The sequence below is a fragment of the Oculina patagonica genome, chromosome 3 (assembly GCF_052425735.1).
Source record: "Oculina patagonica isolate OP01 chromosome 3, crgOcupat, whole genome shotgun sequence".
NCBI classification, from domain to species: domain Eukaryota; kingdom Metazoa; phylum Cnidaria; class Anthozoa; order Scleractinia; family Oculinidae; genus Oculina; species Oculina patagonica.
Window position 1 is genome coordinate 14,697,854 of NC_135760.1, and position 13,411 is coordinate 14,711,264.

At 40.0% G+C, this 13,411-nt stretch overlaps 2 protein-coding genes across 2 annotated transcripts in view; one reads left to right on the forward strand and one right to left on the reverse strand.

Moving 5' to 3' along the window:
• Nucleotides 1-491: 491 nt before the first annotated feature.
• Nucleotides 492-12,971, forward strand: LOC144646833 (protein moonraker-like). The gene is made up of 19 exons (XM_078506525.1): nucleotides 492-610; nucleotides 2,346-3,237; nucleotides 3,423-3,482; nucleotides 3,843-4,076; nucleotides 5,238-5,361; nucleotides 5,600-5,703; nucleotides 6,260-6,364; nucleotides 6,850-7,122; nucleotides 7,928-8,007; nucleotides 8,330-8,363; nucleotides 8,481-8,536; nucleotides 8,619-8,706; nucleotides 8,881-8,964; nucleotides 9,455-9,531; nucleotides 10,146-10,239; nucleotides 10,422-10,503; nucleotides 11,310-11,498; nucleotides 11,598-11,826; nucleotides 12,319-12,971. Exons 2-19 carry the CDS (start codon nucleotides 2,350-2,352, stop codon nucleotides 12,434-12,436), a joined length of 2,919 nt encoding a protein of 972 aa, XP_078362651.1. The 5' UTR covers nucleotides 492-610; nucleotides 2,346-2,349; the 3' UTR covers nucleotides 12,437-12,971.
• The window catches only part of LOC144646832 (uncharacterized), a 41,905-nt gene continuing 41,289 nt past the window's right edge, over nucleotides 12,796-13,411 (reverse strand). The window contains 1 exon segment of the mRNA XM_078506524.1: nucleotides 12,796-12,874. The gene's annotated coding sequence lies outside the window, so the exon portion shown is untranslated.

Sequence of the window (13,411 nt, forward strand, 5' to 3'; positions counted from 1 at the left end):
ATGTTTTGGGTGGGCAGTATGTGCCGCTCGAGTCTCCAAAGTAGGGAAAGTAGTACCCCGTTTTAGAAACAATTTGCATTCAAAATGATACCCCTTTCTAGAAACAGGTCAACCCCGCTTTGAAACTTTTGCGCGTTCGAAATATCATACCCCGTTCTAAGAATCGTCTCTAAAATGGATACTCCGTTCTTCATCGAAAACCCCAAATCACGACTCCGTTTGGTCGGTATTTTGGGGGGAGTACCCCCGGGAATCCATCAAGGTACACCCCATTGGTATACCCCCCTTCGAACAAACTTAAATATTAGAAATCGGACATAACTTAGAGTCCAAGGATATAGCAATATCGGACTTTTACATATAAACTGTGATCAGCTGCCTGAGAGAAACGCCGGAAAAAACGTAATTTATTTCCTCTTTTCTTTGTGCTCAGCGCGCATTCTTGTTTGGTCGAGAGAGTCTGAAACCGAGAAGATTGATCACGTGATTGTTTGAAACAAAATGGCGGTTTGCTAGAATGTCCTTTTAACAAAACTTCTTCTGATTTCTCCAATCAAATTGCCATTCCATCAAAACTAAAGTTTTTGGGGAGACTTCCAAGAATAAGCAGGTAAGTAGCGTTAGTGAAAAATATATATAAACGAAAACAAGCATAAACACGGTTGCGCTACAACTGAGCTGACGGTTCTTGCTCGCGCTAGCTGTTTAGCGAATTTTTTTGTAATTTTAGAGGTAAAACTCTGAAAACTAAACTCGTGTAAGCTAAAACGTTCTGTTAGTCATTTACTGTTTATTAATAGCTGTCAGAAGTTCAAAAACAGATGTTCTAGATAGCTAGTATAAAAGATGATCAATTATTATTGTTGTACCGCTTCGAACTTTTTCTAGACAGATAGAGAGAAGTGGCTATTCTAGCGAAGATTGACGGTCGGTACAAAGATCTTCATTGCTAGAAAAGTTTTATTCAACTGGTATCTCCTAGATGTCATTATAGTGGCTATACTGTTGTACTGAGTATATAAGAAAGATGAGCCAGATTGTATGTCAATGAAAGCCCGGCCTGACCAATCGATGAAACCGATAATCGATGATAATCGATACCAATCGATAATAATCGATGCCAATTAATCGATTGATATTGGAAATCGATGACCAATTGATGACGGAAAACTTTGTGACTTTTAATTTCATCGATTTTCATCGACTGTCATCGATTTTCATCGATCGATCGTTTTTCATTTGGTTTGATTCAATATGGGTGTCATTACATCAACTCAGTGGCTCTTAAAAGCGATCAATACCTCATTTATTCATTTTCGACATTTTCGTGATCAGTACTAGTACTTGTGCCTGTTATGCATCAAAAACAACGTTATTAACTCTATTAAGGAATGGGGCAAGGTTTACACCAGCGTAGATTACTTGAGAAATACAACAGCAAAAGTTGTGTTATGTGCATGTATAAAATGACGTAAGCTAAACAAGCCAAAGAAATATAAACTTGAATAAACAGCAACAGGAAAATAACTTGGAGATAAGTGGCTTGGTCTAGGTAGATTCCTATAATCTCTAAAAGGAAAACCAAGTGAACAAGCAAATACCACAGTCGATCTTTCTTCGCATCGAAGTAATAAACTGGATAGCGAAAAAATAATCCACGGATATTTTTTTTGTAGAATGTTCATTGCCGGGTCTATTTCTCGAGTAGCGACCTCCATTGACAATTTAAGGCCAGAGAGGAGAAACCAGCTCAGTTTGTAGGTGGCCTAATTGTTCACGCTGATTAGAAACTTTAAACGCGTTCCCACGCTCTCCCCGTTTTCTCGTAGCCACAAACTCCTCACCAATTTCAACGGTGAAGTAGCAGGCATGGTAGCCTTTGACCATAACGTCCATTGCTTTGTCCCCGGCTTTATCCGCTTCTTTAAACATGTCGTTTTAGGATTGCGAAAAACTATTTCCGGATAACCTGGAGAATTGTCCTTGGGATGCCCAAGTACGCCGCAAGATATCGATAACAATCGATGAAAATCGATAGCAATCAATGTAATTAAGGAAATTTTATTTGTGACTATCGATTGGTGATCGATTGGTCGATACCAATCGATATCAATTAACTAACCATCATCGATTGATATCGATTGATTGATTGATTTGCGATCATCGATTTTGATCGATTGGTAAGGCCGGGATGAAAGTTGTTAAAGATTAAATTACATCCCCCCCCCCCCTCAAAAAAAAAAAAAAGAAAGTTTTCTTAAAATCCTTCTAAAGTATAACTTGTTAAAAAAAACTTTAATTAAACTGACATTCTTTCATGCCTTTCATGAATATATATCTTTTAGGATCATGGCAGCTGGTGTTCTCTGGAAACCAACCCAAGCTGGTTTTAACTTTTCGGGCTTGAGTCAACCAGTCACTGTCCCTCAACGTTCAATACCGATACCACATGGAGGACCTGCCTCTCATCAAATGAATCAACTACAATTTAAATTAGGAAAACCAACATCTACAGAGCAATTTACAACAAGGTTTAGAAAACCACAGCCTATCATTATCGAAAAAATAAGTGAGCAAACTCAAACATCGCATATAGTACCAAACAATCACGTAACCACACCAGTCGCTTATCCTGTCATGTCGTCAGTCTCTTCCTCTTTAACAAGTGATCGGCTTGCACTTGCCGTTCATCTGGCCAAGAAAGATGTTAAAAAGGTAAAAGAAGTCAGAACTGATAATGTTTTAGTTTCACAAGAAGAAGAGACACAGAACAGGCATGTTACAGCTACAGGAAAGCAAAAAGGAGTTTCAGGAAAGAAAGTTAGAGTGAAGAGTGGTAAATCGAAATCTCAGGCTGTTGCCTCAGAAGAAAGTGTGACTCTGCGTGAAAGAGTTCATAACACTGTAAAAAAGCAGGAAGCGGCAGCTAAGAGACAGCATAAATTATACTTTTACCCAGCTCCAGGGGAGGAGGATGATGAGTTTGATTCAGAAGGGGAAAGGACACAGGCTAATGAAATCAGGAAACTTCGGAAAGAGCTCCATCAGTACATGAAACAAATGGAAGGATTGAAAAATGACAGACCTGAAGTCCTGAAGAACAAAGATAAAAGGCTAAAGAGAAGGAGGGATGGAGACGTGAGACTCTCTGATGAGGATGTTGACCAACGGCAAGTAGTGAGAGCTGAAGAACAGGCTGCCAGGTCGGCAAGGATGCTTTATGTGCTACAGAGACAGGTGATTAAACTTCATAATTATACAGCGAGTGATGAATGTTAATGACTTATTAGTAATTACCCAAGAATTACAAGTTTTACTTTCTTGGCAAACTTTTTTTTTGCACTTTCATATCCACCTTCTTGCATTCCCAGTAACATTTTTTAAACAAATTCAAGTAGGTGTCTTTTTTTTCTTTGTTTTAGGTTCGTGAAATTGAGGATGAGCTTAACAAAAAGAGAAGAGGAATCAAGCACACCAAGAAGGTCAATGTCTTTGGGTTTTTTTATCTTCAGTATAATAACTGTACAAATTTATGCATTGTGGTGTGTTTCAGTGTAAAGACCCTCCCCACTATCTAATGGTTTGGACGTCACATTCAATTCAATCAAGTTCAATTTAAGAAACAATGGCTTTTTTTGTTGTATTCTGGGCTGATCACAACATCTTAAATTTCTAACTGTACAGTACTACTACTTGCTTATCCTCATCGAGCCTACGAGGACTCTTGTATTTGATTATTATCTTGCCCATTAAAGACATATACAAGCCCAGAAGTTCTTTTTTCACCTCTCCTGAATTACCAGTTTATTGCCATATTAACACTGTAAAAAATGTATTTTTAGAGTCAGACCTTGAGTCGTCTGGCAGCAGCGCACAGAGGAGCCGTCAGAGCACTGCAGACATTTGTCAGCAATGCCCCTCTTCAGCCAAAGGTTGGCCATGGCCTGCCACCAATGTACCAAGAGCTGTCTGCCCTCATTAGACAGCTGTCTCTTTTGGCGACACAGTTGCACATTGGTGGGGACGATCCCACTGATGACGTGAAACAGAAAGGAATAGAGGATGAAGGGAGAAAGGTGGGTGTGCCCTTTGCCAGTACCTTGCATGTGTGTTAAATCCTTCAAAGCCCAACATGAAACTCTCCTTGATAACTATCCCTTCCTTTTTCTATTTCTTCCACTCATTGCAGAAATTCAGTAAGACACTACCTCTCTGAAACCTCTACTTTCATTTGCCCGCTGTAAACACTACCTCTATTGTTATTCAGGGCTAGGGACATTGTTGTCACCTGTTATCTATTGTTTTAAGAACCAATAAATTAACTTGTTCCGAGAGGTAGTGGGCGACCCCAGAAATTAGTTGATTTTTTTTATAAGTTGTATAGGTTAAGCCTGTTATTTTCCTGCTTAGTGAAATGTTAGAAAATGATCATAGTAATAGCAAAGAAAGACCTGAGACAAGTAAATATTGTCATTCTCGCTTTTTTTTTTTTCATAATACCTAGTATGGCTACATAATTGCAGTCTGCATATATTGCATTTATGTTAGGTAATATCAATAAAATATTCATTGATCAATTAATGTTTCAGTGAGTGTGTTCAAATTAAATGAGGTTAAATGCGATTTAACCAAGTTAAATAAAGCAATTAACCAAGTTAACCACAACGAGTGGGTGGTCAGCTGTCCTGGTGGTCAGCGGTTACTAGCTCTTGTCAGGCTCAGTGCGTTGCGTTCTCGGACAGGGTCGCTCGTTTCCTGACCGCTGGTCAAAGGGAACGAAGACCCTGGGTACGAGGATGGGACATGACAGCATGGTGTCAGGTCTTCGTTCCATGGAGGGTTTTCAGGGATGTTTTGCAAGTTTTTCCCCTCCCTCCCTCCCTTCCCTGCTTCTTGTTATTAGTTATAAATTCATTTTTCCACTGATTTAATCAGTGTGACGGGTGTCTTTGTGTGGGGGCTCATGGCTGTTTTGTTGGGATTGCCAGCCTTGGCAGCTTTATTCTATCTGGGGAGGGCCGGCTGACCTCAGTGGAGGCCCTCCCGGGTATCCCAGGCACCCATCCTCCATATTCACGAGGCAGTGGTTAATTTGGTGTTAGGTTTGAGGGCAATGGGTTTGTTCATGTTATAATATTATTTATTATACTATCTTGTGCCACCCTTTTCTTTACCCACTAACCGACTGACTTACTAAGTTGTAGTTGCTTTTATTAATTCCATGTTATTTTATTCAGCTTGAAAGTGAAGAGCGCCTGTTAGAAGCAGACAAAACACCAGAAAAACCAAGTGCATTTGTTCAGGAAGTAGCTGACAGAAAACCTCAGGAAACACAGACATTGAAAACTCCTATGAAACAAGGTTTGGACATAAAAATCAGCTTGATGCAATACACTTAACTATTTTTTTTTTAAATAGCTGCAATAGCATTCTGCACATATAACCCAGGGTCACACAATTTCATAAGGTGTTATAGTACACATAAGGAGGAGAGTAGGGCAGAAACTAATTTCTTTGTATGCTGATTGTCTCTCTTTGATTCTAAACTGTGGCTCCTTTATAATATAAGTAATTACTATAACAATGATTTACCTAACAGCAATAACAAGTACTCCAGACCCCACCCCTGAAAGGGATGCTGTGCTTCAGGCTGGGCTGACTGCATTACTTCGAGCTAAAGATACTCCAGTTCAGACACCTGTGGTATGTCAATATTTTATTCCTTTATTCCACACTGTTGACATGTTTTTTAGCGTGTTGTTCCTTGTTCCAATATCCATACTGCTCCCACAGAAAGTTTTTTAGTATGAATTTCTTAACAGTTACTATAATTTACAACTGCATCGTTGGGTGGGAGGAGGTTGGGTGCCTGGGACATCCAGGAACTTCCACTATTGGCAGCCAGCTCCTAGATGAAGACTGCTCCCATGGCTGGGAAATCCTGGCAACCCAGCCAATGAGCCCCCACGGGGAAGGGAAGACAGGCACCCGTCACACTGATTAAACAATGGAAAGGGAGGGAGGGAATGGGTTGAACACAATCAACGCTAAACTCCGGGCAAATGCTCCACTGGCCTGGCCAACACTAAAAACACATGCCTGAAATCCGGAGCACATGGAGCCCTGGCGCATGAGCATATCCAAACACTGACGCTCCGTTAAATTGCATTGTAACAGTTGTTAACTCCGTTAACTTGCATTTAACTGCATTTATTATAATTAAATAATTATAATAATTATTTATATTTCCTTGCATAAGGTGAAGCCAAACTTCCAGCCAAGACCTGCTCTTCAAGCTGTAAAACCAGACAGACCAGCCGTAATACCAGTTAAGCAATCACTGCTACTTCCTGCTAAACTTAAGGTGTGTACATGTACATGTATGTAAAAGAATCTCAATCAATATATTATTTCTTATATGTAATTGTTAGACGCATTTGTGTGATTTTGTAGCCTGAGAAACAGACCTCTCTCTTCATTTGCAATTCTTCCTCTGTACAGCTGAGGGCATACTTCCCCAACCACAGATCATTGTAGTGTGTCATGAAAAAATATTTTGTTTAGAACTATTTGTGTATGGATGAGTCTATCACAGCTTGTTGTAAATACACACTAACTGTATCTACTATTTGTAATCCATTTCAGTCTTGTTCAGGCTGGTGTTTTTCTCTCAAAACTATTGACTTAAATTTTTTATTATTTTAGACCCAATGCAAAAATGAGTGCCATTAATTTTTGTCACCCAGAAGAAACGTTTGTCAACAGAATAGTAAATTACTTTTATAATTAATTATCGAGTCAAAGTGAATCACTGTATGGAGAATAAATGAGTGCTATAATTTCTATCAGCTAAAGCGCCAGAGAGCTCAACAAGCAGCCAAAAGAGTTAAACTGGTGCAACCCGTGGATCAGGCTCACTTTGCAAAAGAGACAGTTTCCTCCATACTGAAGAAAGCCCCTGCAGAAGGGCCTGACAAACCTCACCCAGGTACACAACTAAAGACACCGCCCAGGACACCCACAAAGGAAGGCCCTCGTACTCCTGAGAGAGGAGTTCATTATCACGACATGGGCGACTTATATCTTTCACCTAGATCCCAGAGGAGAAAATATGAACAAAAGGTTTGCTATCAATCACAAATCTGGCAGTGGTGTCTCTAGCCTTTTCCAGACTTTCGGTTAGTTAGGGAGAAGTGCAAAAAGGGGTCGGATAAGTGCAAAGAACGGGGAATCACTGGCCGTTCTTCATGCTACAGCTCCCCAACTAGCCGAACGCCTGGAACAGGCTATGCTGTTTCTTGTTTGTGTGTTGATCGGTGTGAACCACGTTATTCACAATAGAGTGACATGATAGCAACTCATCATTAGATAGTAAACTGAAACTAGTCACTTAATTTTCTAATAAACCGTTTCCAAAGTACATCAAAAAAGTTATCACTAGAGATTTTTTATGGCGAAAATCAATAAATAAATGAATCAGTTACATTTTTTAATAGGCTACTCGTGGTTCTTCTCAGGGTCAGTCGAGTGGGAGATCACGCGAGAGACTCACTTTTCATGAGGAGACCCAAAATAATTTTTTTCGCGAGATCTCGTGTGATTTCGCGCGCTAGACTTACCCTGGGTAAAATTAGGAACTACTAAGAGTCTCATTTTTTTAAAGTCCCAGCTATTTCTTTTTCTTTTGGTCATAACAAGGTCACAAAATTTTGATGGCGCAAGTTTTTATATGGACCCTGTGTTCGACTTTTTTCTCATTCGTATTATCTCATCTTAGCTCAATACGAAGTTCAGTCTTGTACCCAGTCATTCTTTATTTGAGTTTTGGGAGAGATTGGATGCTGGAAAGATAACGATTGATCACGTACTTCGTATAAACTGTTTCTTTTCCTGCCGCGTAAAGTCTGTTTTCCTGCCTCCTAATTAGCTTCCAAGTCCAAGAAGTCCGAAGTACGCTCGCAGAATGCTTCCTGTGGACCATGAGCTGATAGAAAGAGAAGTAGCGAGGTCAGTGAAACAACACACATCAGTTTGTTTTTGCTCTTATTTAACATGATAAATAAATAAGTAAGCAAAAAAAGGAAGGAAAACCTACCCTAAGCTTGGTTTCCGGGCTAACTGTGTCAATGAGGAATACGAATTTTTAACAGATTTAAAGGTTTATGACAGTTCTTCTTGGTGAGGTTCCTTAGGGATTTTTTTGGGTCCTGAGTTTTGCCTCCATTCGATCATCCCCGTCACTTTGATCCCGGAGTACCCCCCCCCCCCCCCTGGGGCTGGAATAAAGGGAAAAAACAAGTTCTTAACTGTGAACCGTTTTCTTTTACAGGCAAAGGTGGCTTGACGAAGAAGCAGAAAGAAGGGTAACGTTGATTTATTATCATGTCACTTTATACTGTTTATCTTAGTTTTTTAATTAGCTTTTATGATTAATCAAATGACATTTCCAGTTCAAATACTTTTATATCTTTTTAAACCAGATTCATGAATTGGAAAGACTGCGAAGATTAGAGAATATGCGACGGGATCGAAGAAGGTATACATTTATTCTTGAACCCGACAAGGCCGTATTTGAAACTGTATACTGTCTGGCTAACTCCGAGCTTTTTTTATTTCAGCCCAGAAGCTTTACTTTCGAAGCGATTAGTATCCGAGACAGAAGAAGCCATTCGATCTCGGTTGAAACCTCTGTTGGATCGCGCCGAGGTATGTAATGCAGTGAACTGTACTTTGATTGAGTGAGGATCAGCAAGATATAAATTCATTTATCTGATGTACAAACATTCCTTTCTCGAAAAAGCAGGCTTTTGTTCTTAAGCAGTTGACCAAAAACCTTTTATATTTTAGATTTATATAGTAACGTTTTTCTTTCATGTGTAGGCCATAGCGGACACGGAGGTGAAAAGAGAAACAGAGCAAAAGAAATCTTTGCAGCATCAGCTTGGTAAACTCGCCTCACAGACAGTAAGTTTACGAACGATCCTTGAGGGTTTTTTATTTTTATTTTATTTGAATTTAACATTTGTCCGGGAAAGGAGTTAACTGCAAACCAGTCTCTAGTTCTGTTGAGTCCGCGTTCATTGAGAGAAAGGACTAAGTTGGGTGGGCGTGGTACCCAATGGTCATTGCGTTAGACGTCTGCGTTAGACGTCTGCCTCGAGACTTGCCAGGCTCTTTGTGTTGTGCACTTGTTTAAAACTAAACAGTTCAATTAGTATTCTCTCAGTACTTCTCCGCCCCACCTACCAGCAGGGCAATCTGACATAACGCTGGGGTATAAGGTTGTCTTAGAATCAGGCTGTATTCTTATTTGCTTTATGACAGAGAAACCAGTTTAACATTATGGGCAACTTTTCCTTGGCTTTGAGGAAACTTTAAGTTTTAACGCCTAGTTATAGTGCGGGCCTTTAACAATGGGATCGGTTTTTTTTCTTTTTTGAAAACCTTTCAACAGACAATGAATCAAGCGGACATTTTAGCAGAAAAAGTCCTGGACGATGTTTTGGAGGAAACAGTACTCGAAATGCAAAGGTGAGTCAGCGAATGTTTTTACGCGTGCTCTGTTAAGACAACTTTGCATTTGAATGTAGTGTCGACTGCTAAGCCTGTGAAAATGGTTGGATCTGTGTTATTCTTATTAAGACGGATTCCGCTGAAAGTTCGAGCAATGAGTGCGAAAATTAAGTACCAAAAATCTACTCATTGCACGGCAACATTTTGTACACTATTTAAAAGATCTCATCGAAATTCATTTGTCTTAGTGACCCCGCAATTAAATTCTAAAGCATTCTCGAGAAAATTAAAGTCAAACCTCGAAAAAATGTATAAAACACGCGCCATTTTGTTTTGAACTGGCGCGAAACGTCCGTTTTAACTGAAATAAAGACAACTTCAAATCTATTTTTCTCTCGCGGGGTCAGCTTGAGTGCTAAATTTTTGGCAGGTTTTTGTTAGCTGTACTAAAACTGTTGCCATGATAAGAGGTCTTTTTGGTAACTTTATTTTTCCCTGTATTGCTCGAAAATTGTGCGGAAACCATATTAATGTTCTTGTTTTTGTAGAGATAATGCACTGGCGACTTGAGCTCTGGACCCATAGATTCCAATCGGTAAAGTTTAAACTGGTATTGTCCTATTGATTTTCAGGCTAGAGGTAGAGGGCGAGGCTGAAATACAAGCTGACAATTTACAAAACAGCTCCACGTTAGAAAATATTCTTCAGAGACTGCAGAGTTTCGAGGTAATGTGCCGCACGTTAAAACCAAAGCAGGCACAGTTACTTTCGAAACCATTGGAAAAGCCTTTTTCCTGCTTACTGCGACAACTGTCTTTTATGAATAAGAGATTGAATGTTTCTCATATAAATTGTTAATAGATAGCAAGTTGCTAAATAAATTATTAATAGATAGTTGATGTTTGCAGAAAGTCGAGGAGGAGATAAGGCGCCACTGGGCTCATGTGAAGTACGCTGATGTTGAGAAATCGTCTGAAAAACCTACCGCAGGTATATACTACGCGCCGTCAATGATACTTTATCATTTACAAGCATACGAGAAAAAAATGGTTAGAGTAAGCCTGCAAATACGGCGGTGTCACTCCGAGCCAGTTATGCGCATGCCACTCGCCCACGTGCAACGTTATTTTTCCTGCCAAAAGTAACACCCGCTGTCCCTACCTTTTTTCCGACTACCTTATTATAGGAAATTAACGCTTGTGTTAATTAAGGTATTTGAAATTAACGCGACTTAAATTAACGCGAATTGAAGGAAAAATTACTTCCCAATAAAGGAAATTAACGCGAAAGAGGGGGTAACATTTCAAAATGAAGGAAATTAACGCGACAAACAAAAAGGAAAAAAAAGACTTGTTAAGACAACAGGAGCAAGTTTACTTTAACACAAAGGAAACTGACCACCTTGAGCGCTTTTCACAGTTTTAGTGATCCGACAGATTTCCACCCTGATGAAATAATGTCTTTTCATAAGTGTCAAAGACGGCTGGACTGTATCGAGAAATTGGTTCCAAAATAATGGAAATTAAGGTCAAGGAAATTAGCGCTCCACTTAATTAACGGCGCGAAAATTAACGTTAACAAAAATTAACGCGACTTAAATTAACGCGAATTTTTAAAATTCGCGTTAATTTCATGAAGCGTTAATTTCCTATAATAAGATAAAATCATTTCGAATATGCGCCACATTTTAGATTTTTTACGACATTTGAAAGCCTTTGTAGAAGCCTTGTTTCAACTAGAACTAGAATTTACCTTTTTAGCTTCTTATCATGGTGAAACTTTTCTTTTTTAACCAGAGAAAAGTACTCGACAAGCCAGGGAGCCCAAACCTATCATGTTTACTAGACCAGACGAGACCGAAAGCAATCGGTTACTGCCGGAAAATACCCGAGGAGTTCCCGACGAAGACCGATCAGACGACAGAAAGCCGCTCCGACTACTGGATGAAGTTAGCGAAACGAGTAGCTTTTCCTCGCTTATGGAAGGTTAGTTCTACTGTTGAAATTTTCTTTTTTAATAAATAAAACAAAGGCTCTAATTTGATTATAACACAGTGGTTATTCTTTTTCTTGTTTGTTCCTCAGCATCTACTGAACGCTCGTCCGCTCAAAGCTCCGTTTATAAAGGTCCTGAGAAGATACGGTCCCCACAAAACCGGCCCCTCGCAACTGGCGCTCGGCCCACAGTGCTCCTCAGTGTGCCTAAGGAGATGAGAGCCAGTATAGTGTCCTATAGAAACCGGTTTAACAAGTATCTGCGGGACAGTTCTACTCACGAGCAAGGAACGTTTGACCCCTGGGGACTTGTGAATAGGTACGTTTAGAGATACCACCCTTTCCTATGCAGTATAAAATACAGAATTTAAAATAAAAATACATACTATTACACCGTATTACCGTGCAGGGTGATGGAATGGTAGGGAGTTAAGACTGCGTTTGGCCTAGTGGCCCATCAGGCTGGAGCTTATCGCAGTTGCCGTAGCATAATGCGAGTAGGAATATTTCTACACCCCTTCAATAGGATGCTATGCCGTCACAGGGTTACGCCCAGCAAAAAATAGCCATTGCCCATTTATACACCTGGGTAGAGAGAGGCACTATGAGACTTAAGGGTCTTTCTAAGAACTCTTCCTAAGAACGCAACGTAGTGACCCGGCGAGGGTTCGAACCAGGACCGCTCGATCCGGAGCGTAGAAAACCACCTTAGGCACTCTAGGGGTATAAGTAAACACGGGTGTGTAGACTACGTAAATATAGTTGTGTCTATTGTTAGGTATTCTTATCTGTTTGCATTGATTGGTTTCAGAATCAGTGAAGACTTGTTAGAAGACACATTACAAGAAGTTGGCGATGAGCTTGACCATGTGTGCGGTGATTTCGCCGAGGCTCTCTATAACGAGGAGTTCGTCAGCGCAGACACCTGATCATCACGTGTTCTAACAGTGCAGTGCACCGTCACCTGATCGTCACGTGTTCTAACAGTGCAGGGCCGCTATGCCTGGTGCCGATTCATTTACATAAACTTTCTGAGTACTGTAAACGTTGCGGAATGAAATTTGTTTTCCACGATTTACTTGCGCGAGGAGTCAGTCCCGGGAAATTTCACATCATCTTGTCGTCATGACGACATGTTACTTAGCAACCACCGCTGGCTCGTTAAATTGGTGGAGATGGATATTTTACATATGCAACGTACTGGTCAGCGATCGGTTTTCAATAAAAAAAAATGGCTCGCAGGCATTTGTGATTTTAAAGAGTTGTAAGGTATTTGCAATGAGTTTGCCGTTTCTCCAAGCGTGTTTCTTTTTTGTTTCAATGACAGCGGGCTGACAGGGAGACTCCAAAGACAAGTGTCTAAAAACCTCGAGCTTTATTTATTGCAATAAAAATATTTGCAAGGAGGTGTAATATGTAGAACGCTTTACTGTGTGCCGATTAAATAAAAACATTAATGACAGACCCCCATCTTTATTATAAAATGGGCAATTAGATTTTACTTCTCTACAAAATCGCTAGTTGACGTTCGCTTCTTTCTCAAAACATGTCCTGGATCAAAATCGCTTTTGAGAAGACTCCATGTCTATTGTATGAAAGTGTTTAAGACTCAAGTCTTTTATACGCGGAGAGAATCCCCTCTGAATATTCAAACAACAAATCCGTCAATGAGCAAAATAGTCCACTTTGAAAATTGGTCAGTTTGGGCTGTTTTCATCTCATTAACAAATTCCTATTGTTTCAATATTCATGCGTAAATATCTCCGTCAAAAGGGAGATTTCCCGGACAGTTGCGCGTGCGTTGGAAAGGGTGTGGCTCCATGTCTATTGTGTGCAAGTGTCAAAGTCACAAGTCTTTTATGCGCGGAGAAAATTCCCCCTGAATATTCAAACAATAGAAATCC